General features: G+C 39.3%; 1 protein-coding gene across 1 annotated transcript in view; it reads left to right on the plus strand.

Moving 5' to 3' along the window:
• CADM2 (cell adhesion molecule 2) overlaps positions 1–24,543 on the plus strand; it is a 425,691-nt gene that overhangs the window by 264,401 nt on the left and 136,747 nt on the right. Inside the window, exon 7 of the mRNA XM_040422100.1 lies at positions 21,350–21,528. Within this exon, the coding sequence (XP_040278034.1) occupies positions 21,350–21,528 (179 nt within the window). The remainder of the gene's footprint in view (positions 1–21,349; positions 21,529–24,543) is intronic.

Consider the following 24,543-nt stretch of genomic DNA (forward strand, 5'->3'; position numbering starts at 1 on the left):
TATTAAGACTGGCGTCTAAAACGATGATCTTAATAACTGTTCCCCTGTATTTTTTATATGTATTAGAAGCATTTTGACATGGAATATGATATCTATGATGATTGTGCCCCATATCTGTTCGGTCACCTTGTATCTGAGCACTTCTGCAAGGCAAATAAAACAACATTAAAATCAACTAATATTTGACCTGAATTACACAGATGACTGTCTGTTCAAATCCCATGAGATATAGTCATAGTTATTTTCTGCTTTGTTAACTTTTCTTATCGCTTCTGCAGTAGCTTTGCAATTATGATATAATTGGACACGGCCACAATAAAATACTGGCAATGCAGTAGAGTCCTTACAAGTGTCTATAGATACTATCGATATAACGGCATTAAATATACAGTACATCAAACTGTCACAACATTGAAACCACTGACAGGTGAAGTGAATAACATTGATTATCTGATTACTATGGCACCTTGTCAAGGGGTGGAATATATTAAACAAAGGTGAAGTTGCTTTGTGGGAAGAAGAAAAGATAGGCAAGTCTAGGATTTAGAGGTTATCTGATCCCATAGATGAGCTAAAAAATAGTTCCTACTATAAGAGAAAGATGACACAATTTCAAACTGATCTAACTATTCAGTCCCCTTACCCTTGTAACTCATGATTATCTGTATTATCTACCAATTCTGAGCCCTTTTATCTTTTTACTGAAGAAGAATTTATGAAATATGGTAATTAGGGGTGAGCGAATTGCGCTTTGGATCGAAGATCCGAAGTAAAAAAAATTCACAAACAAATTTTTATTGCTGTGTGGAGACCTGTCTCCATGTAGCATTAAAATGTATGCACTGCACGGAGGCAAAATTTGTTACGTCTGAAGTCTCACAAGTGAATAACTTCGGCCTTCAAGTCTACAACTTTAAAAACTTTTTAAAACAGGAAGCTGAAGTTGGCTTTAGTACCGACTGGTACTTCGAAGTTGGGGAATGAATCGACTTCGGATCTTGGATCTGAAGCAATTCGCTCACCCCTTATGGTTGTGATACAGGCTCTGTTATTTCCAACTTTTTCTTTCCTTTTAATTTTACCTTTCTCTGCTTTTTCTGTTCTTTGATACTCTATTCTCCTCCTTTAATTGTTATTGTTAAATGGGGATTTCACCCCTTCATACGTGGATCAAAACATCTGGCGACGGAGTGGGGGGAGTATCATCCAATAACAGGACGCGATCGGAACGAGCCTTCCTAGCATCACGGGTGATGCTAGGGAGGGTCATCCCCTTTGCGGCCTACAACTGGATGCCCCCCGATCACTGGGATCCACGTGATGGAGAGATGTAGTGGCGGACGTGCGGATAGCAAGAGCGATGCGGGTGTCAGGGAGCCAGGTAAGTATAACCTGTGTGAGGGACCCTGGCATTTTGGGGGGCATTATAGGGGTTGGATAACCCCTATAAGGTTTTCTGATGTAGGCTTTGAATCTAAAATCAGGAATGGGTCATAAAGAAAGAGTAAGTATAAGGTACAGATACATCATCACCTCCTTTTGGAATCCACACCTGGTTTTGGCTTCAAAAACTGCATGTCAAGCATGCCACTCACATATAAATAAACATGAATCTTACCAAAATTTTATATATTGTACTTGGGGCCTTGGATATTAACATAAAGGTAAGCTTTGGCATTAGTCTTTGAGTCATTGAGAAAGCATACCAAGGAGCCTTAATTTTTGATAGTTTGCAGCAATCATCATGTCTAATAAGTAATAATAACAAATTTCTCAAAATTTTATTTGAGTCCAATTTTGCTGAATCACCCATACAATTAGATTCGGGTCTAAATAAACTCTACTTGATTCAAATGTGTTCTGATTGCCTGGAACTGTCTCTCTCTCTCTCTCTCTTTTTGGTCTTTTTGGTTCTCTTGAATAGAATCACACAAAATTCAACATTTTTTAAAAAATTTTGTCAAATTTATGACTGTTAAGTGGTCCCATAATTTTGCCAGGAAATAGCACAGCGGTTACAATTCCTTGTTCCCTAGCAAATAGTGTTGATCACGAATATTCAAATTTTTAGCGCGAATATAGGTACTTCAAAAATTTGCGAATATTTAGAATATAGTGATATATATTCGTAATTTCGAATATTAAAGAAAAGATTTTTGCAAATTTTTGTAATGCAAATTTTTCGTAATGCAAATTTTTATCGCAAATTTTTCAATTGCCGGGTAAAAAATATGATTCCTCCCTGCTTCATGCTTGTGGGCCAATGACTCATTGGCCCGCAAGCAAGAAGCAGGGAGGAATCATGAATTTAAATGGGAAAAATGATGACTATTCTAAAAAACGAATATACAGCACTATATCGAATATATTAGTTTTTTCGAATATTTGTAATATTCAAAAACAAGAATATATAGCAATATAGCGAATATTCTAAAAAAACGAATATAGAGCAATTTAGCTAATATAGTGCTATAATCTTCTTTGTCTAATAGTTGTAATTTTTTTCTCATCTGAAGTCCAGATTGGCAAAAAATTTCAACTATTGAAAAAAAGATTATAGCACTATATTAGCTAAATTGCTCTATATTCGTTTTTTTTTTTTGAATATTCGCTATATTGCTATATATTCTTGTTTTAGAATATATTGAATATTCGAAAAAACAAATATATTCGATATAGTGCTATGACTCATTGGCCCACAAGCAAAAAGCAGAGAGGAATCATGTTTTTGCTCGGTAATTGAAAAATTTGCATTATGAAAATTCGCATTACTTAAATTTGCATATTACGCGATCATTATCTTGTCAATTTTTTTCGAGTAAAAAAACCATAGAATATAACGAATATTCGAATTTGTGAATATTCGCTGAATATTCTACAAAATATTCGCGAAATATTGCGAATTCGAATATGACCCCTGCCGCTAGTCACTACTAGCAAAGTCATCTGCCTACAAAACAATCAATCTAAGAATTTTGGTGGGCACGTATGACAACTTTTTATATTATTGTATTTGCCAGGACTGCACTGCATGGTGGTTCCCTAGCCATACAATGGTTACTATGTATCAAGTATCGTATAATGATAATTGAATGAAAACTATCTGAACTAAATGGGGTTATCCCATGAGCATTGTTTATCATCTATCCATGGCTGCATTTACTAAGGAGTCTTGGGGACCCTTTGCTCCTGTGAAACTGAGTGTTGTATACAACGATTGTGTTTATTATTGAATGTATATCACTGCCTGGAAAAAATTCTAAAATAAATCAGTGTCTCTATATTGTTTAAAAGTAAAACTGGGCTCTAAATTGACCTACACCCCTAGCATTCAGGATCATCTTGGTCCCACTGGTTGATCATCTATTCTGTGGTTCAGTGATGGATTATATTTTTCTGATAACCGTTTTATTCTTATTAGAATCAGAAACCACGGCGCAGTGTCAGATCCATTACACTTCAGGTTCTGCCATGATGTCCATTGTTGGGACAGGAAAAATATGCTACTTAAATATTCCTGTTTGATATAAAAAAAAAAATTCTGTGATGAGGTTATTGATAGAGCTTCCGATACAGAGGACATATTCCCAGATCTTAAATTTATGTAGATAGTATAAATCAATGGTTGTGTTCAAGGATCTTCATCTTACCTTCATTATTGTATATACCCTTCTTAGTACAATAAGCATGGCAATGTCATAACCTTTTAAATCTAATAAAATGAATGAGCTTCTGACTGCTGACATTATTGTCTACTATGCACGTTCTCATAATGAAAATGATGTGACCAGACAAGACTGGATATATATCAGAGGAGACTGAAGATAATTTTTATTATAGAAGATGACCAAATAGGCATGAAACCTCATTTGGGGAATATTTTTTCATTTTTTTATATTTGAAGTGGCAGTATGCATTATTAGAAATGTAAATCTCTGAGACAAAGCAAAGATTGATGAACCTTTTATAGTTCTTCTGTATGACAATGGCTTTACAGCGGGGTTTTCTAATGTTGTAAATTGTTCTAACTGGAAAGGTGCCTTAAATAACAAAAGATGGAAAAAGTTCTAAAACAAAAATGTAAAGTTTCAGAAGTTAAATTTATTCCTGAGCTGGAAGCATGGAAACGTGCAGGCCAATTGCCTACACCTTGCAGCCATATTAGAGAGGAGTCCAAGCCCACGTTTATACTGGTTGGCAAGGACTCTCAGCTCGATATTAAATGGAAATAAAGGGGGTCATTTATTATTAGATTTACGCCAATTTTTGGCAGCTATCTGTCGTAGATTTAATTTCAAAGGGGATTTGCAGCCAAATCAGCAACTTTTCTTCACTTATGCCAGGTCTAAAAAAGGTGTTGTGGCGTGGTAGAGGAAGGGGACGGGCCGGCTGGCCCATCTCATTTATCATTTTCTGTTTTAAGCATAGAAAATTATCTAAGGAAGCAAGGAAGCTGGTATAGATTTAGGCTGTCAGTGGATGCACCAAAGTTATGTAGAGGCCGGTGCCTAAAACACCGGTCTTATTAAATTACCCTCAAAATTTCCTCATGGAGAGGGCAAAAACTTCCACCATAATTGGTGGACTTGTTTCAATTGATCCTTGTTGTGGAGTCCCTCTCTCTATCTAAGCCCCTGGTGTACAGATGTGTGCTTCCTTAAAGGGGTTGTGTCACTTCAGCAAATAGTATTTATTATGTAGAGGAAGTTAATACAAGCCACTTACTAATGTATTGTGATTGTCCATATTGCTTCCTTTGCTGGTTTTATTCAATTTTCCATCACATTATACACTGCTCGTTTCCATGGTTATGACCACCCAAAAATCTATCAGGAGTGGTCGTGCTTGCACACTATTGGAAAAAGGCACTAGCCTATGTGCGCACCCACGGTCCCGGCCACCAGAGTAGCCTATGCTTTTTCAAATAGTGTGCAAGCACGTCCACCACTGATGGATTGCAGAGTGGTCATAACCAATGAAAATGAGCAATGTATAATATGATGGAAAAATGAATCCAGCCAGCAAAGGAGGCAATATGGACAATCACAATACATCAGTAAGTGCCTTGTATTAACTTTCTCTACATGATAAATGCCACTTGTTAAAGTGACACAACTCTTTTAACTTTCACTATATCTCAACATATACTGAGATGCTTGGTTTAATATGAAAAAAGTGCATTTGGCCAAATAATGCCTTGATAAATGCCATCAATCAACAAAGCCTGACTATGACTGTGTGATTAAAGATTTCTATGTGACATGAGTAGTGGTACAAAATTTACCACACTGATTATTGTGCTTTTATTATTCTACAGTATGGTGGATGGATATTATATGTTGGCTTGTGGTTTTTGTGTGCCAGCGCTGCCTTTTAACATCACTTAGGCTTCATGTACATGACCTTGTCTGTTTTGCAATCCGCAAATTGAGGAGCCACAAAACACGGATACTGGCCTTTTGCGTTCCATATTTTGCAGAATGGATCATCCAGCCCTCAATAGAGCAGTCCTATCCTTGTCAGTGATATGGACAAGAATAGTAGATGTTTTATTTTTTTGCAGGGCCGTGGTAAGGGCGTGTGGATGCGGACAGCACACTGTGCGCTATCCGCATCTTTTGCAACCCCATAGAAGTGAATGTGTCCGCATCAGACCCGCAAAAAATGCGTCTCGAATGCGGACCCAAACCACGGTCGTGTGCATGATGTCTTATACTATAGAATTATTATCAATGGGGCTCAAACTCTAATGCACAGCTAGTTCAAAGAACCCAGGCGCCAAGGTCCCTAAGGGTCATTCCCAACACAGTTCCTTTCAAGTGATTAGGGCTGTATTTTTGTTCCATATTCAATGCTGCTTAAGGGGGGAAGGAATGGTGACGGAACCACAGAACTTAACCAGCCCCGTTATGCTGAGGTCTTACTGAAAAAGAGCTGGATTTTCCTAGCCATAAGCAATTTCTTTGGGTCCGATTTCTCTGAATCGGTCAAGAAATGCGATTCAGGTATGAATCGATTCTATCTGAATTGAAAGTACTTTGAATGCCTGGAATATTCTCTATCACTCTATCTCAATGTCTCCAGAATCGAATCTCAAGAAATTCTGATTCTGACAAATCCAAATTGTTTCAAAAATTTGGGTCGAATTTTCAATTCTAAAGAATTGATATATAGAGTCTAACAGAGTAGGTGGAAAGACAAACTCAAAAATTATTGGATGGACAGTCAAGTCAATATCATTACCATATTGTACATTTGAACTTCTGAAATTGCCAATATACATATACTGTTTAAAGGAAATAAAAACGTTACCCTGGATCACGGGTGGTCTTCTGGAGCAGTTTCACTGTATTATGCTATGTTATAGTATGCTAATAGTTAGAGATGAGTGAAGTTATGGAAAATTCGATTCAGCTGCTTCACCAAATTTCATAAAGAAATTTGCTTTGCGACGAATTACTTTGACACAAAGCACATTTCTTTGTATGTAGCAGGCGCAATGACGGGGAATTGCAATTGCTCCACCCCCATCATTAAACCCTTTAGATGCCGCATCCATTGCTGAATGTGGTATCTGAAATATTCATTGAGGGCTTTCTGGAGTTAATCTGGTAAAAAATGAAAAATACTCACCTTATCCATTTGATCGCAGAGAGGCCGTTGCACCCATCTTGATTGAAGACACCTCACAAAGGAATTTGGCATAGCAGCGAATCAAATTTTTCCTGAAATTCGGATCAAAGTCCACTTCGGATACGACTGGCTCAACACTACTATTAGTATATTATTTTTTATGTCCATTCGAAAAATCATGTATTAAAATGACGATATGGTTAACTCTATAGCTTTGGATATCTATGCATATCTATTAGTGATGAGCGGCAGGGGAAATATTCAAATTCGCGATATTTCGCGAATATTTTGTAGAATATTCATTATATATTCGTGAATTCCCGAATTTGAGATTATATTCTTGATTTCAAAAATTGGCAATGTATTATTCGCGTAATGCGTGCGAAATACCGGCGTGGGGTAGGCAAATTTTCTATTGGTTGCTAGGGATGTTGCAAAGCTGTGACAAAGCCTTCTCATTGGCCCACGAGCTAGAAGAAGGGAGGGATGACCACCTGATATGTACTGTGTTAAAAAAAACAAAAAATGAATATTCGTCATTACGAATAGATAGCACTATTTTCTAAATATTTGCAAATTCTTGAAGTGCCGATATTCGCGAGAATAATTCACTTTTCGAATATTCCTGCTCAACACTACCCAACTAAAATAAAACTCTTATATAAACTTCTTCAAGAGGTTTAAACATTCATTTAAGTTTCAATACCTCTGATAAAAGCTGAAGAATCCTCAGTACCTAGCGATTTAATTCATTTTGAGGCCATTTACATGCATATTTATTAAGTCCATTTATTGCAGCAAGAGTGGTAAACATTGATTTGACATCGAGTATGAAACTTTTGCATTTTATTGAATTGCTATCATCTAACAACAGCATAGAGGTATAATAAAGCTATGTGCTTTGCATAATGCGTAGCGTACAGCCTTTCCCCCTGGTGACATGACATCATCAGCTTTTTTTATATGCTTGAAATTACTGTATTAACTTCTGTCTGGTGGAGTTAAATGAAATGTAAGATCTGTATGTAGACATTAATGTAAGCAATAAGAAAACTGGTAATCAATTTTCCATATTTTAAAAATTGAACCGGAATTAATATAAAACCATCTGCATATGTGTAAAGCTCTGGTGTGCACAGGGACAGGTGGGGCGCAGTGATAAATGCACAGCCTTTTCCAAAATTTGCTCAAGTTTAAGGAAAGTAATTGGACATAGATGAAATTGCCAAAATAATTTAAAAGGTAAATGGTATGTTATTGTTGTGTTACTACTTGTATATTCTGGTTATGTTATAGACATATTTTTACCAGTCGCATGTTTTAATGAGAAAGCAAAAATTGTATTTAAATGTATTGTAATTTTATGTATATTTCATTTAATATTTAGAGTATAAAAATAATTAGAAAATATTCAAATATACAGTAAAGTACTTATGGTATATTTACCATAAGTACTTTACTGTATATTTGAATATTTTCTAATTATTTTTATACTGTTATATTTGTTTTTGTATTTATTTTTCCTAAATACTCTAAATATTAAATGAAATATACATAAAATTACAATACATTTAAATACAATTTTTGCTTTCTCATTAAAACATGCGACTGGTAAAAATATGTCTATAACATAACCAGAATATACAAGTAGTAACACAACAATAACATACCATTTATCTTTTAAATTATTTTGGCAATTTCATCTATGTCCAATTACTTTCCTTAAACTTGAGCAAATTTAGGAAAAGGCTGTGCATTTATCACTGACTTTTCCTTCTTGGAATTGCAATTTCAGTGTATATTTACACTGAAATTGCAATTTCAAGAAGGAAAAGTCATAAAATTATGGAAATCACAGGATCCATAGGCATGCTAATGAAATGAGAACAAAGGGCGACATTTATTACTGTATATGCCCACATAAATATAATGAAGAGCCCGGCTCAAAACAGCCACATGAAAAAAACTAAAAGAAGAAAGAGCGAGCTGAACGATAAAAAAATAAAAATCTGATAATTTTATTAATACAAAAGGACAAATTTTTAAAAGATATATGGGTATAACTGTATACTATTGGAGTGAAAAATCCCAACAATAAAGAGTGCACACTAACACTGCGGTCCACACATCAAGTCACAAAGGGTATGTGTGAAAATGATCCAAAGAAACCAAATAAAAACAACAAACAATATGTAAAAAAGATCCCTTATCACCTATGGACATATGTGAAAGGCTACAGTGACAGAATATAATATACAACAATAACCAAATGTAAAAAATTAAATGTATAGGAGCGGTTGCTGAATGCCCTTAGTAGAATCACATGTGTGACATTATTAGACGGTGCATATTGTCATTGTGGTGTAGGATATACCTGAAGAGCTTCTATGTAAGATACATCATTAACCGGAAAGCCTACAGATAAGAAACGGTCCTGAAAACGTCGATCCTGGCTAAATCTGTGACTTTTCCCCCCTCACGGCAAGTCTAAGAAAAAAGGGGGCATGGCATCAGCGGGGAAGGGAGCGGGTTGGCCAGACCGTCTCATTTATAATCTAGAAAATTATCTAAATCTAAACCAACAAGGAAGCTGGCATAGATTTAGGCTGGAGATGGATGGACCTAAGTTATGTAGAGGCCAGTTTTAATAAAATTATTTAAAAAAATTTAATTTATTCATTATCGAGTATGGTCGCCACGCACTTACATACATTGGCATGCTATCAGTCAGGGAGTGTGGAATGGTCTGCCACAATGAATGAACTTGGGTACGCAAATCATTAAGATCTGCTGCTGGCAGCTTCCTGTGCAATTAACGGCCAATGACTTGTGCTCGATGGCAGACAAGTCTGGAGACGCTGCAGTCCATGGTAGCAGGTTTAGGCAATGTAGACTGCTCACAGAAGCATGAGCAACGTGCAGCCTGGTGTTCTCCCGTTAAATAATGGCTCCTTGGAGTCTATGGAGAAATGGCCGTACCACTCGTTCCACAACCAGATCAATTTAACACAAACCTGTTAGTGTATCTGCAGATCTTAGCAATACCTGCTACTTCCTCAGTAATCTTACACCTTGTCCTTCTCGGTGTTGCAATTTCAATGTTTGATCACAGAGGAAGAATATTTTGTATACCACCGGTATATGTCCATATGTGCATGTGCTGACAATGAGGCTGCGGTGATATGCTGCAGGAAGACTTCAGCATCTAAAATTGTGTAATTAAGCCAAATCTTATATGTGAATTACAGATGTTGAACGTGACATTTATTTGAAGCTGCAATGCTTTTGTGAATGCCGCATTATTTTGTCTGGTAAAATGCCAGGCTGCATGATGAAAACCCAACTGTACACATTATAGTCATTGGGTCAATTGGTTCCAGTAATGCACCAGACGGCAATATGGACAAAGCTTAAATAGTTTTTCTTTTTTTTCTTTTTTCTTTTATTTCCCACCAGAAATTATAATGTGCTGCACAAGACAAGGCACTTACTAATGTATTGTGATTGGCCATATTGCCTCCTTTGCTGGTTGGATTCATTTTTCCATAACATTGTACACTGCTTGTTTCCATGGTTACGACCACCCTACAATCCATCAGCGGTGGGCCTGCTTGCACACTATAGGAAAAAGTGCCGGCCTCTCTGGTGGCCGGGACAGTGGGAGCGCACATAGGCTGGTGTTTTTTCTTATAGTGTGCAAGCACGACCACCACTGCTGGATGGCAGGTTGGTAGTAACCATGGTAACGAGCAGTATATAATGTGATGGAACAAATTAATTCAGCCAGCAAAGGAGGCAATATGGACAATCACAGTACATTAGTAAGTGCCTTGTATTAACTTCATCTATATGATAAATACCACTTGCTGAAGTGAGACAACCTCTTTAAGACTATCTGATGTGAGCAAATGTAAGTAGTGCTAATTTTTATCGATTTTTCCCAGAAACCCAGATGAGTGTTGATTCATTTACAATACTCCACATGCATACCCAGCACCCTCCATAAGGAGACATACTATCCCAACCAAGGCCTATCAGGCAGCCAAGCAAATGTGCGTTGCTCAGCTCTCTTAAAGGGTAGTTACCCAGAACAAGCTGGGTTTCTGGCATGAGACATTTCCTGTCTTTTTGGAAAGAATAATAGCTTGTATGTATCTTTTCCAGAGAAGCATTATGTGGGGACACAAGCACAGCAAAAGATAAAAATATATATATATATTCTGAAAAAGCACTGGGAAAACAGTTTTAGGATCAGTACTGGAAAAAAAGATTAGGAGAAAATTTATCTATAAAGCGGAAGGATATATATATATATATATATATATATATATATATATAGCAAATACCGCAGCAACACGGTGTGCATTGGGTGCAATTCCTCACAGAGGTCGACTTCTCCTCCACGATATATACTTTCCAAAGAACGAGGCAGCACCTCCAGATTTAGGTGGCAGGGTGTAGACCCCAAAAACTTTATTCCCAGCAACGTTTCGGCCTACTCAATGAGGCCTTTGACAAAGGCCTCATTGAGTAGGCCGAAACGTTGCTGGGAATAAAGTTTTCAGGGTCTACATCCTGCCACCTAAATCTGGAGGTGCTGCCTCGTTCTTTGGAAAGTATATATATATATATATATATATATATATATATATGTATATATATATATATGTATTAGAGGTGGGACAAATCCAATTTTTTTCCGACTCCAAAAAGGTTCTCGAATCTTTCGAATCTCGAATCCTACGAATCCTGTAAGAATTGTGTGAACGGTGTAAGAAACAAAGTGATCCAAACTCAATATGAAAAAATAAAAAGTCCTTACTTTTTTAACAAAGTATTCAGATTTGGATTGAAAAAAAATGGAAATACAGGGTAATACAGCGCCACATACCTCTTACATCCAGTGATGTCTCTCTGACGTAGATGTTCTCTTTCCTCATCTTCTCCTTTCAGACCGTCAGATCAGACCTCGAGTTTTTAGCTATTTTTCGTCTCTGCAGTTTGACAAAAAAAAAATCTTAGTTTACTACTTTTCCATCATTCACGCATCTTTTGGACAGATCATCCTACCACCCCCAATACTGTGCCGCTGTGCTCCCCAATACAATACTGCAGAAACAGATAAATCCCCTGATAATACTAGTACCACACAGAGCCCCCCATATAAAATACCCCTTCTTTGTGGCCTCAGTTGATGCCCCCATAGTGCCCCCCAATAATGTGCCAGTAAAAATGGACCCCCATAATGCCCCTCAACAATGTGCCAGTATCAATTGCCAACCCCCCCATGTGCCAGTACCAACTGCCTCTCTCCTCCCCCTATGTCCCAGTAGCATAGTGCCATCTCCCCCCCAATGTGCCAGTATTAAGTGCCTCTCTCCTTCCCCCCCATGTCCCAGTATCATAGTGCCAACTCCCCCCCAATGTGCAAGTATTAAGTGCCTCTCTCCTTCCCTCCCCTATGTGCCAGTATCATAGTGCCATCCCCGCCAATGTGCCAGTATCAAGTGCCTCTCTCCTTCCCACCCCCCATGTGTCAATATCATAGTGCTATCTCCTCCCCAATGTACCAGTATCATAGTGTCATCCCCCCAATGTGCCAGTATCAAGTGCCTCTCTCCTTCCCACCCACCTCCCCATGTGCCAGTATCATAATGCCATCTCCCCCCAATGTACCAGTATTAAGTGCCTCTCTCCTCCCCCCCATGTGCCAGTATCATAGTGCCACCCCCCAATGTGCCAGTACCAAGTGACTCTCTCCTTCCCACCCCATATGTGTCAGTATCATAGTGCCATCTCCCCCCCACAATGTACCAGTATCATAGTGCCATCTCCCCCTCCCAATGTGCCAGTATCAAGTGCCTCTCTCCTCCCCCCATGTGCCAGTATCATAGTGCCAAACCCCTCCCCCCATGTTCCAGTATCATAATGCCATCTCCCCCCAATGTACCAGTATCATAGTGCCACCCCCCCAATGTGCCAGTATCATAGTGCCATCTCCCCCCTCCCAATGTGCCAGTATCAAGTGCCTCTCTCCTTCCCCCCCACCCCCCATGTGCCAGTATCAAGTGCCCCCCATGTGCCAGTATCAGGTGCCAATCCCCCCTCCCAATGTGCCAGTATTATAGTGCCACCCCCCAATGTGCCAGTATCATAGTGCCATATCCCCCCTCCCAATGTGCCAGTATCAGGTGCCTCTCTCCTTCCCACCCCCCATGTGCCAGTATCAAGTGCCTCCCGCTCCCCCCATGTGGCAGTAACAGTCCGGTATTTAAAAAAAAAAAAGGAAACACTTATACTTACCTCCATGTCAGCAATGCGATGCTGGCCTCTTCCGGCCTGTGTCCTGCGCTGTATGTCCATATATGGAGTCACTGCTTGTGTATTTCAGAGAAGTTTCTGCTGGGACTCGAACCCATGACCTTCTGCATTAGAGGCAAGGCACTTACCCACACAGCTACAAGATCTGCATCGCCTCTGCCTGAAAAAATATGAGACTTCTACTGTAGACTCTGTTATAGCTTTAATAGCCAGTGTACATCCATACACATGACACCTGCCCCAGCACACTCAGCACTGCTACATCTATAGACCTAACAGCTGCCCCAGCACACCCAGCTCTGCTACATCTATACACATGACAGCTGCCCCAGCACACTCCGCACTGTTATATCGCTATATATGATAGCTGCCCCAGCACACCCAGCTCTGCTACATCTATACACATAACAGCTACCCCAGCTCTGCTACATATATACACATGACAGCTGCCCCAGCACACTCAGCTCTGCTATATCTCTATATATCTATCTACTGTAAAGTAATACTTACAGATATATAGACATAGCAGAGCTGAGTGTGCAGGGGCAGCTGTCATGTGTATAGATGTAGCAGAGCTGAGTGTGCTGAGGCAGCTGTCATATATATATAGAGATATAGCAGAGCTGAGTGTGCTGGGGCAGCTGTCATGTGTATAGATGTAGCAGAGCTGAGTGTGCTGGGGCAGCTGTCATATATATATATATATATATATATATAGCAGAGCTGAGTGTGCTGGGGCAGCTGTCATATAGAGATATAGCATAGCTGAGTGTTCAGGGGCAGCTGTCATATAGAGAGATAGCAGAGCTGGGTGTGTTGGGGCAGCTGTCATATAGAGATATAGCAGTGCTGGGTGTGTTGGGGAAGCTGTCATATAGAGATATAGCACAGCTGGGTGTGTTGGGGCAGCTGTCATGTATATAGATGTACACTGGCTGGAACAGCTAACATAGTCTAAGTCTCATATTTTTTTTCATTTAGTAGCTATGCAGCTCTAATAGCTGTGTGGGTAAGTACGTTGCCTCTGATAAAGAAGGATGTGGGTTTGAGTCCCAGCAGACACCCATCTCTCTCTCCTGCCGCAGCACAGACAAGGCATCTGTATCGCAGTCCTGAGGACGACTATGCCCGTGATTCGTCGGATTCGAATTTTGAAAATGAGGTCGGGATTCGAGTCCACGAATCATTCGAATCCAGCAAGATTTGTGGATTTGATGGATTTGTCGTCCCATCTCTAATATATAGAGATGGGCAAATCGATTCTATCAATTTGAAATTCATCTTCAGTTTTCCCCCAAAAAATTATAATAATTGGATTCTATCTAAAGATGACCAAATTTGTTTCTGGTCTGATTCGTCTTTTCTTATTAATTAAAAGTTGCAACAAGCTCAAAAAGTGAGACAGATGAAGACATCCTGTGTTGCTCCCATGTTCATATGTGCCCGCATTGCTGAGAAAAATTATATTTTGATATATGCAAATGAGCCTCTAGGTGCAATGGAGGTGTTACCATTACACCTAGATGCTCTGCTTTCCTTACAACTGCTGATTGACAGGGCCAGGCGTGATAACATTTTTGCTGCCTGGCCCTGTCAATCAAATCGGAAAGGGTGCAGCAGTTGCAGTGAGAGCTGAGCATCTAGGAGTAACAGCAACACCCCATTGCTACTAGAGGCTTATTCACAGATATTAAAACATTTTTATCAGCACTGCGGGCACATATAAACATGGGACCATGGGGTAAGCCAGTTTCACAGGTACAAATCTGCTGACAGATGCCCTTACATATGACTTGTCAAGAATCCTCTTCAGTTATGTGATGCATGTTATATTGCATTATCTATACCTCATATCCTGTAAGCCTCCCAGAGACATGATATATGTTACACAGCATTACAACTGTATCTATAATTTACAAATGCATAGAAAAATATAAACTGTTGGAGTCATTTTAAAATGTAACAGGTGTCATGACATGCAAGTGTTAAATAAATGTATCATTAAAAACAAGCCAGCAAATGCAAAGCATGCACACCAGAGGCTATCTGCTCAGCCAAAGATTAAAAACGGTAACTTTATTTCATTTCTAATATATTTTGCTGAACTTGTTTATTGAACGAGATTTTCTGCTTATAGCAAACAAAATGAAAAATACATTATTGGCGAGGAATGCAATTTTGAATATATTGATATAACATATTGCCAAGCAAAATATTTCTGGGCATCTCCCTTACCAGTAACGAGAGAAAATGAAAGGCGCTAACCTATAAGAATGACCTTTCCTCAATCATCAACCACTGAGAACCTCATTCCAATTAGGCCTCCTGCACACGACCGTATGGCTTTTCAGTGTTTTGCGGTCCATTTTTCACGGATCCGTTGTTCCGTTTTTTGTTTCAGTTGTGTTTCCGTTTCTGTTCCGTTTTTCCGTTCCGTTTTTTCCGTATGGCATATACAGTATACAGTAATTACATATATAAAATTGGGCTGGGCATAACATTTTCTATAGATGGTTCCGCAAAAAACGGAACGGAAACGGAAGACATACGGATGCATTTCCGTATGTGTTCAATTTTTTTGCGGACCCATTGACTTGAATGGAGCCACGGAACATGATTTGCGGGCAATAATAGGACATGTTCTATCTTTAAATGGAACGGAAATACGGAAACGGAATGCATACGGAGTACATTCCGTTTTTTTTTGCAGAACCATTGAAATGAATGGTTCCGTATACGGACCGTATACGGACCGTATACGGAACGCAAAAAAGGCCAGTAAACGGGGGGAAAAAACGGTCGTGTGCAGGAGGCCTTAGGCCTCCTGCACACGACAGTATTTTTTCACGGTCCGCAAAACGGGGTTCCGTTGTTCCGTGATCCGTTTCCGTTTTTGTTTCCGTGTATCTTCCTTGATTTTTGGAGGATCACCAGACATGAAAAGTGAAAAAAAAATCTAAGTCAAGTTTGCCTTGCAAATGATAGGAAAAAAACGGACACGGATCACGGACGCGGATAACAATCTTGTGTGCCTCCGTGTTTTTTCACGGACCCATTGACTTGAATGGGTCCGCAAACTGTTGTCCGTGAAAAAAATAGGACACGTCATATTTTTTTGACGGACTGGAAACACGGATCACGGAGGCGGATGACAAACAGTGCATTTTCCGAGTTTTCAACGGACCCGCAGAAAATCACGGAAAACGGAACAACGGACACGGAACACAACAACGGTCGTGTGCATGAGGCCTTAGTCTGAATTTTACTTACATCAAAAAGAAGTTAAACTTTGTCTTGAACGGTGAGGTCACGATACCATAAAACAATGAGATAGACTTTTTTCCTTGTTTTGTTCATTTTGCACAATACAGATTTTTTTTTTTAAGTTTTCACCCTTCAAAATTGAAATATTCTTAAAGGGAACTTGGCACCATGAAAATGCAGCATCTTATACAGGAGGAGCTGATCTGATTGATAGATAGCTTTGTAGGAAAAGATTGGATAGAACTATTTCATGGGCATAACTACCAGGTCAGCAGGCATAGCAGATGTTATGGGGCCCCAATAACTATGCAGTCAGTGATGTATATGGACAATGGAAGAGTGCATTACTTTTTGTATTAATTCTGCACATTCATTTCTCTGCATCACCATGTGTATTCTCATACTGATGTCAGCATTATTGATGTACTGAAATATCATTATGCATATTATCCCACCATTGTGAGCATTAGCACTGGTGCTAATGCCAGGGTCCTTTGGAGATCAAGGACAGCATCTGCATTAGATAGATAGATAGATAGATAGATAGATAGATAGATAGATAGATAGATAGATAGATAATAAATACTACTACTCACAGCAGCACAAATCAAGAAATTAAAAAAAGATTCAGCCGCCACGTTTCAGCCCAACATAATGAGACCTTTCTCAAGCAGTGAGAAGTGTACAAGAGATATACAGTTGTGCTCAAAATAATAGCAGTCAGACATCACTAACCTGATCAATCACTGTTTTTGGTAGAAATTATATTTCTACATGGCAAATAATTGGCTAGCAGGTGTAGTAGAGTAATAGAAACCCAACAGATGATTCTCTGTAATTCAATCACTTATTGAAAGGGGCATGTTCAAAATAATAGCAGTGTGGAGTTAAATGAGTGAGGTCATTCATTCTTTGAAAAACAGGTGGCAATTATTGCCCTTATTTAAGGAAGGAAGGCAGCAAATGTGGTACATGCTGGTTACAGTGCATTTCTCTCTGAAATTCTGAGGATCATGGGTCATTCTAGACATTGTTCAGAAGAACAGAGCACCTTGATTAAAAAGTTGATTGGAGAGAGGAAAACATATAAAGAAGTGCAGAAAATGATAGGCTGCTCAGCTAAAATGATCGCAAATGCTTTAAAATGGCAACCAAAACCTGAAAGATGTGGAAGAAAGTGAACAACTACCATTCGAATGGATAGAAGAATAGCCAAAATGACAAGGGCTCAGCCAACAATCAGCTCCAGGAAGATCAAAAAAGGTCTAAAGTTACCTGTGATTACTGTTACAATTAGAAGATGCCTATGTGAAGCCAAGCTATCTGCAAGAAGCCCCCGTAAAGTCCCACTGTTGAAAAATGATTTAAGAGGTTACAATTTGCCAAAGAGCACATTGACTGGCCTAAAGAAACATTTTGTGGACTGATGAAAGTAAGATTGTTCTTTTTGGGTCTAGTGGCCGGAGAAAGTTTGTCAGACGACCCCCAAACACTGAATTCAAGCCTCAGTACACAGTGAAGACAGTGAAGCATGGTGGCGCAAGCATCATGATATGGGGATGTTTCTCATACTACGGTGTTGGGCCTATTTATCGCATATCAGGGATCATAGATCAGTTTGAATATATCAGAATACTTGAAGAGGTCATGCTGCCTTATGCTGAAGAGGAAATGCCCTTGAAATGGGTGTTCCAACAAGACAACGACCCCAAACACACCAGTAAACGTGCAACATCTTGGTTCCAGACCAACAAGATTGACGTTAAGGAGTGGCCAGCCCAATCCCCGGATCTTAATCCAATAGAAAACTTGTGGGGTGACCTCAAAAATGCAGTTTCTGAGGCAAAACCAAGAAATACAGAAGAACTGTGGAATGTAGTTCAATCATCCTGGGCTGGAGTACCTGTTCACAGGGGCCAGAGGTTGGTTAACTCCATGCAACACAGATGTACAGCAGTTCTCAGTGGTTATGCAACTAAATATTAGTTAAGTGATTCAAAGGAAAGCAAAATCTTCAACCATTTTTCAGTCCTCTCCTTCATAACGGAAACGGGACCGATCTGTTTTGCAGCCCATAGACTTCTATTATGACTGAATGAATAACAGAATGACTCTAAAGGCATTCCGTTATGCATTCCATCATAGAATTGCATTATGGTCCGTGGTAACGGAATCCATAACGCAATTCGCCTTTTACCAACAAACGAATATCAAAATATGAAATTTGCTGATCTCTAGTACTTACCATGGAGCCAAACCAACCACACCACTACTATGAAGCCTGTGGTGAGTGAGAGCCCAGGACTGAGCTACTTCTCTTGCATCCCACCATGAAATCACGGCATTTCCCTGTAGTCACCATAATTATAATATACTAGATGAGGGGAAGCAAAGGCTTTATAGCTGTATGTAAATACACGTAGTAAGCCACTACCAGAAATTTCTGGCATCAGCTTATCTTCCCTGTGGATAAAAGGATCTGGCACTGAAATTCAACATCACCAATATTGCTTGGCCTGAGATCATCAATTGCACACAAAAGCCAAGTCACAAATCCCTATTTTGTGATTGTTAGAAGCCATAATTCTGGAGTCCGGGGCTTGAAAAATTTGCCTCCATTGTCTCCTTTTTCCATAAACATCTGATTGGGCCCTGTCCGCTGTTCTTTTGAATGGGGCTGAGTTGCAATAACAAATGTAACCAAAAGACAAGAGTGGCGCTATGCTGGGAAAGAAAGGCAGACCCTTTTCTCTAATGACCCACATGAGCATTTAGTGTTGACACGGTTCATTAATGTTCCAAAAATCCCTGCAAATACTTTGTCTTCATTTTTTTAGCAAAACCCCAGGCTACATAGATAGTTGAAATATGATTTATGAACACAACTAATTAAGACAAAATTAATGTACTGTAGCTCTTTCTTTGTGCATTGTGTTTTATGATCTCACTGAACTCAGCTGTCCACCTTGGGAATATATTTTATTTTTGGATGAGAAAACAAAAATGTGCTGCGGGTCAGTCGAATAGGAATCATTTCGAAAAACTACACGGAGAAGAAAAACATCCAGCAGCTTTTGATTTAGAATAGCTGTCCTTTGAGCAATATGTTCGCTATCATAGCAGCTGCCGGACAAATGAGCCAGTGCTAATGAATAAACTGGATCTTCATATTTGGAGCTTGATATGTGAACTGTATTTAAAATAATTATTAGAGCACATTTAGGAGACTTTAATATGAAGTGGAAGCAGAAAATCACAGCCAATAAAATTCTTGTGATCAAGAAAATATCATGGGTCCCTTGAGGAATCCCTCTACAGCTTCATAGTGAGATGCTCAAAATATTTTATAGTCATCACATAATTACCCCAGTTACCATCTGCAAATTAAAAAATATCGCAAATATATCTACAGGTATATCTTTAGTAGAGAAGTGTGCGTGTGAACTGCTCAATACCACTTCAATACATTATTGCAACAGAGTGGCAAAACTCTTAGCATTCCGCAATTCACATTACAACTACCGGGTGGCCACAAATAGAACTCTATAGCACATCTCGTGACTATTGTGAAAACAAGGGGTTTGCTTTTTTTTTTTTTAATCAAAGCTGGTCTTTAGACAAGAGAAAAAGTAAAGTAGGAATCATTGCTAATAACAATACATTCTAGAGTTTTTTTTATTCTTTATTCTACACAGTTAAAAATTATGTGATCAATTTCATAATATATTTTTTAAGAGGGGTGGACATCCATTTTTCATTTTCGCTACAGCGCTCTAAATCCCAATCCATAGAGTTAATGGATTTTTCTAGGAGTTTTACACTGATAACCTATCCTCTGGATAGGTCATCAATTATCAGTATCTGATAAGTGGATGGTCTGAGACCCAGGTCTTCTGCCGATCAGTTATTTGAGAAGGCACCGAAGCTTGCAGTAGCGTGCCGGCCTTCCCCAGCTTTGCTTAGGCCAATGATGGATAACACAAACACGGAAATATAGTGGCAATTCTGGAGGAGCTGCTCAGCCCCTAACACTGTGGCGTGTCTTTCATTGGGGGAGCAGCCCGACCGCATGTGGACCGCAGTAATCGACTATCCCCAGCAAAATATGCTGGGGATAGTCGATTACTGCGGTCCACATGCGTTCGGGCTGCTCCCCCAATGAAAGACACGCCACAGTGTTAGGGGCTGAGCAGCTCCTCCAGAATTGCCACTATATTTCTGTGTTTCTGTTCTGTCTTGTTAGATTTGAGTGTGTGTGCCTTTATTTGGCATTCTAACACTCTGTTGCACCTGGTAACCTCCATCACATGGTCTGGTATAGGTGTGGCTCACAGTCCGGCTTTGTTCACATTGTACTACCGCAGTATTCATGCTGGGCTTTTGTGTGGAAGCTTGGCTGTGAGCTGAATTATATCACCCCCAGACCTTGTTCACACCATAGTTAGAGCAGCGGTTAGGACCCTCTGCCATGCTGAGTGACCGTGACGTGGTGCATGATGGGCTCCGATATTTTCCTGACTGGAATATATTGGCGAAAGTCTCAGCTTTTAATACCTGCATTTATGACTTCCCAGTATAGTCAGTAGCATATCTGTTTGGTGCATTTTCTCCCTGTGTTTCAATGATGGATAACCTCCGACACTCCAGCTGTGGTGAAACTACGACTCCCAGCATGCTCCATTTATTTCTGTGAAGTTCTGAGAACAACCAAGCAAATGTGTATCTTGGGAGTTGTAGTTTTACCACAGCTGGAGTGCTGGAGGTTAGCCATCACAGGCCTAGGCCTTGTGCTGAAATGAATGGGGCTGAGCTGTGAAACCCAGCAGTCACTATACAATGTACAGCGCTGTGCTTGGTTTGCTGAGAGAGGGCTCTACTGCGAGCGCCAGTGCCTTATCAAACGGCTGATTGTGGGGATCCCAGGTGTCAGTCCCCCATTCAATCAGATACTGATGACCTATCCAGAGGATAGGTCATCAGTATAAAACTCCCAAAAAAAACCTTTAAATTATATAGAGATTTATAAAGCTCTCATTGACGTCAATAATAAATCCTTCTGTAAGGTCATAAGCTCTAGTGCGAAGATAAACATTACTAAACAGAAATTGTTTTGTCTTTTATTTTTAAACAGGCCTGAACCAGTATTATGGACAAAGGATGGTGGAGAGCTTCCAGATCCAGACAGGATGGTCGTGAGTGGACGTGAATTAACAATAACTTTCCTGAACAAAACAGACAATGGAACATATCGATGCGAAGCAACCAACTCCATTGGTAAAAACAGTGCAGAATACATCTTGATAATAAACGGTAGGTTTACAAAATATTTGCTAGAGTGATCATTCTGTATCATTGTGGACCTCATTCATTAATGTCTCCCAGAGGGATATTGACATAGCAACACAGTACGGGTGCAATTAAATTGCGACAAAAATGTTAGTGTGAATATACCCTACACGTTTCATCTTTCTAGTGCAGTGTGGTTAATTAAAAGAGAATATTGGTCAAAGATCGGGCAAAAATGGAGCTCTTAAACTCTATCCAACACTAAAGCTGGAATTACAAGGGGCAATTGTCTGTCCGATTATAAGAAACGTTACTGTAAATGCTTGTTCCTAATAATCTGCCCGTGTAAATGTGAAAAATGCTCATTCATCAGGTGGAATCATCTTTGATATGGACACCTAAATCACCATGAAAATTCTGTTTTTCACCTGTACTGATGAGCAGTGATGGCCAGTTGGCAGTGTTCGCCCACGAACACATGCGATCTGCCATCTTAACTGACAAGTCCTTACCTGTGCCTGTGCGCGAGCCGGTCTGAAATGAAATGCGGTCTCCGGGAGCAGGCAGTTCCGAGAACAGCCTCCGGGGGCCGAACTGGCCATCACTACTAATGAGTACAGATGAGCAAATCTTCCAAAATTCGGTCCGTTTCCCATTCGCGAATTTTTCAAAAAGTTTGGTTTCAAATCTATTTGTTCCGAACTAAAGTTGCTCCAATTGCCCTGGAAATTGATATATGAGGCCCTCTAGTCCTCTAAAACACTTTTTTTTTTAATGAAAAGTTCAGATCTTGTTTCGCAACTTTTTTTACAATTTTTTTCTTTTTCCCTCGCTCAGTCTGATACAGCATCAGGTGTAACTGTATCTACTTTTATAGTTGCCACTGCAAACGGCAGTTATTGCTTGGCCGAAACTGACTGCAATTACCTCCTGACTGGCAGTGACAGAACGCTATTGATTGCTTATGGTCTGTTTTCTAAGATTCGTCCGAATCAAACCAGAAAAGATTTGGGTTCCATATGGTGTTTAAAAAATCGGAGGTTCTAAACGAATCTCTGAATCTGTGAATATCAGTTATCGGGAAGGAACGGTTTCGTCCGATAATTGCCTGTGCTCATTTGCACGTGTAAATGTGCCTTAAGAATGACTAGATATTATCAGCTGGCCAATGTAATGAAGGGACTATGCCACAAAACGTCATTCAAATTTCATTTTTCAAGTTCTTGATGTTATGCATATAACCGATCTATCTCACAATATTGTGCCATTCATCATCATTGTTTTATTGTTGTGACTGATTGTGGGTGATATGAGATTTGCTTATTAAAACTGATAATTAGCAAACGATAGCCAGGAATGCACATAGAGGTGTAAATGGCTTGCTATCTCACAACACGGCGGTTATTGGCAGCTGTAATCTGATCCCTCAGTGAGTTTGCAGTTGTCTTGATCCCTCATGATGGATTAAACAGAGAATTCACAGAAAAGATATAGTATATATATATATATATATATATATATATATATATATACATATACATATATATTGTATATAATTTAGATTTTTCTTTTTCCTTCTAAAAACGATACCATTGTTATAGCTGACAATTCATCTCTACGTTCTTTAAGGAGCCCCAAAGCATTTATTCGATGTTCCCAGTGACCCAACATAAAACTGAACTGTGTCAGATCTTTGGAGTTAAAAGGTTTGGAAAAATAGAACCAAGAAAAAGCAGCATGGGAATAACAATGTGCACACCTACCAAAAATTATTTAAAAAATATATTAATTATTTAATCACACAAAAACAGACCCTGTACAAACACAGAACATTATTTAAAAAACATCCTAGACACATAGAGGGTCTGCCATGTAAGGAACCCATCCATACAACATCCCCCACCACAGTTAAATACAGTGAAGTATATAGCTCAAACACATATAGATAGTGCATATAGGCAATAATAGAAATAATCTGTGGCCCAATAAGGGAGATGGGTAGAGCACCAGTATCGCCAGTTAGTCTGGCTTCATCAGGGGTGTCTAAGTGAATGAGGATTAGCTGTAATACCGCATACACAATTTGTGGGCCAGTGTGGCACTGATTTTTTTTAAGACAGAAGCCATGTTTCAAATCCTGTAAGCCCCTTTAAAGCCTTATTACCCACAAACAATCCCTTTCACCTAACCCTATGGACATGACCACATGCTTCCTGCTTATCTGCATTATAACTCCTAGTTCAAGTCCTGCCTTCACCAAATTGAAGACTGGAAGCCACCCTTCATATAGTCTTCATGGGCAGAGCCTCCCAAGCCTGTTCTCTCCTAAGTAACTCTTTGGATTATTTTCTGTGACCATAAAATGTGGTTCTTTGTGGTCAATGAGGCAGGGCACGATGTTATTTCATTGTCAGATGTAGCCAGGAGGACATCATTTGGATCAGAAGAGGGCATCACCCAGGAAAATGACTTTGCTTGCGTTCCCTTGAACGTAACATGAACATAACTATCTGTTACATACTGTCAGATATTGTGCATTAATGTCATTTTATTCTTATGTGAATAAAATATACACTGGAATTTATTAAAAATTGCAGGAATGTATTCGCCAATGACCTCAGTGGAAATGTTTGCGCCCCTAGAACACGTTAATAATTGCCATGTAATATGGGTCCACCCTATGGTGAAGCTGCAGAACCTGAAAGGTATTCTTTCACCAATCTGTTTACATAAACTGGATAAAATATTCATAAGGATAAGCAGACCCTCCAGAATGAAGGATTTTACAGCTATTAGTTTCCTATAATGCCAGCAGGGCCCCCTGTAGATGAGATTGTACTTATATAGAGTAGTACACCTCCTCCATATTTCTCCAGTCATTACTGCTTGTGATGTGAAAAAATAAGGCTATAAAAGAAGAGTGGTAAAATGCCATTCTGCTCTACAAATGCTATCATTTAACACAGTCATAGTCACTTTATTTCTAACATGTCACAAAATCTTAGACTTAATGAATATACCGTTGTGCAGAATTTACAA

The sequence above is a fragment of the Bufo bufo genome, chromosome 3 (assembly GCF_905171765.1).
Source record: "Bufo bufo chromosome 3, aBufBuf1.1, whole genome shotgun sequence".
Classification (NCBI taxonomy): Eukaryota; Metazoa; Chordata; class Amphibia; order Anura; family Bufonidae; genus Bufo; species Bufo bufo.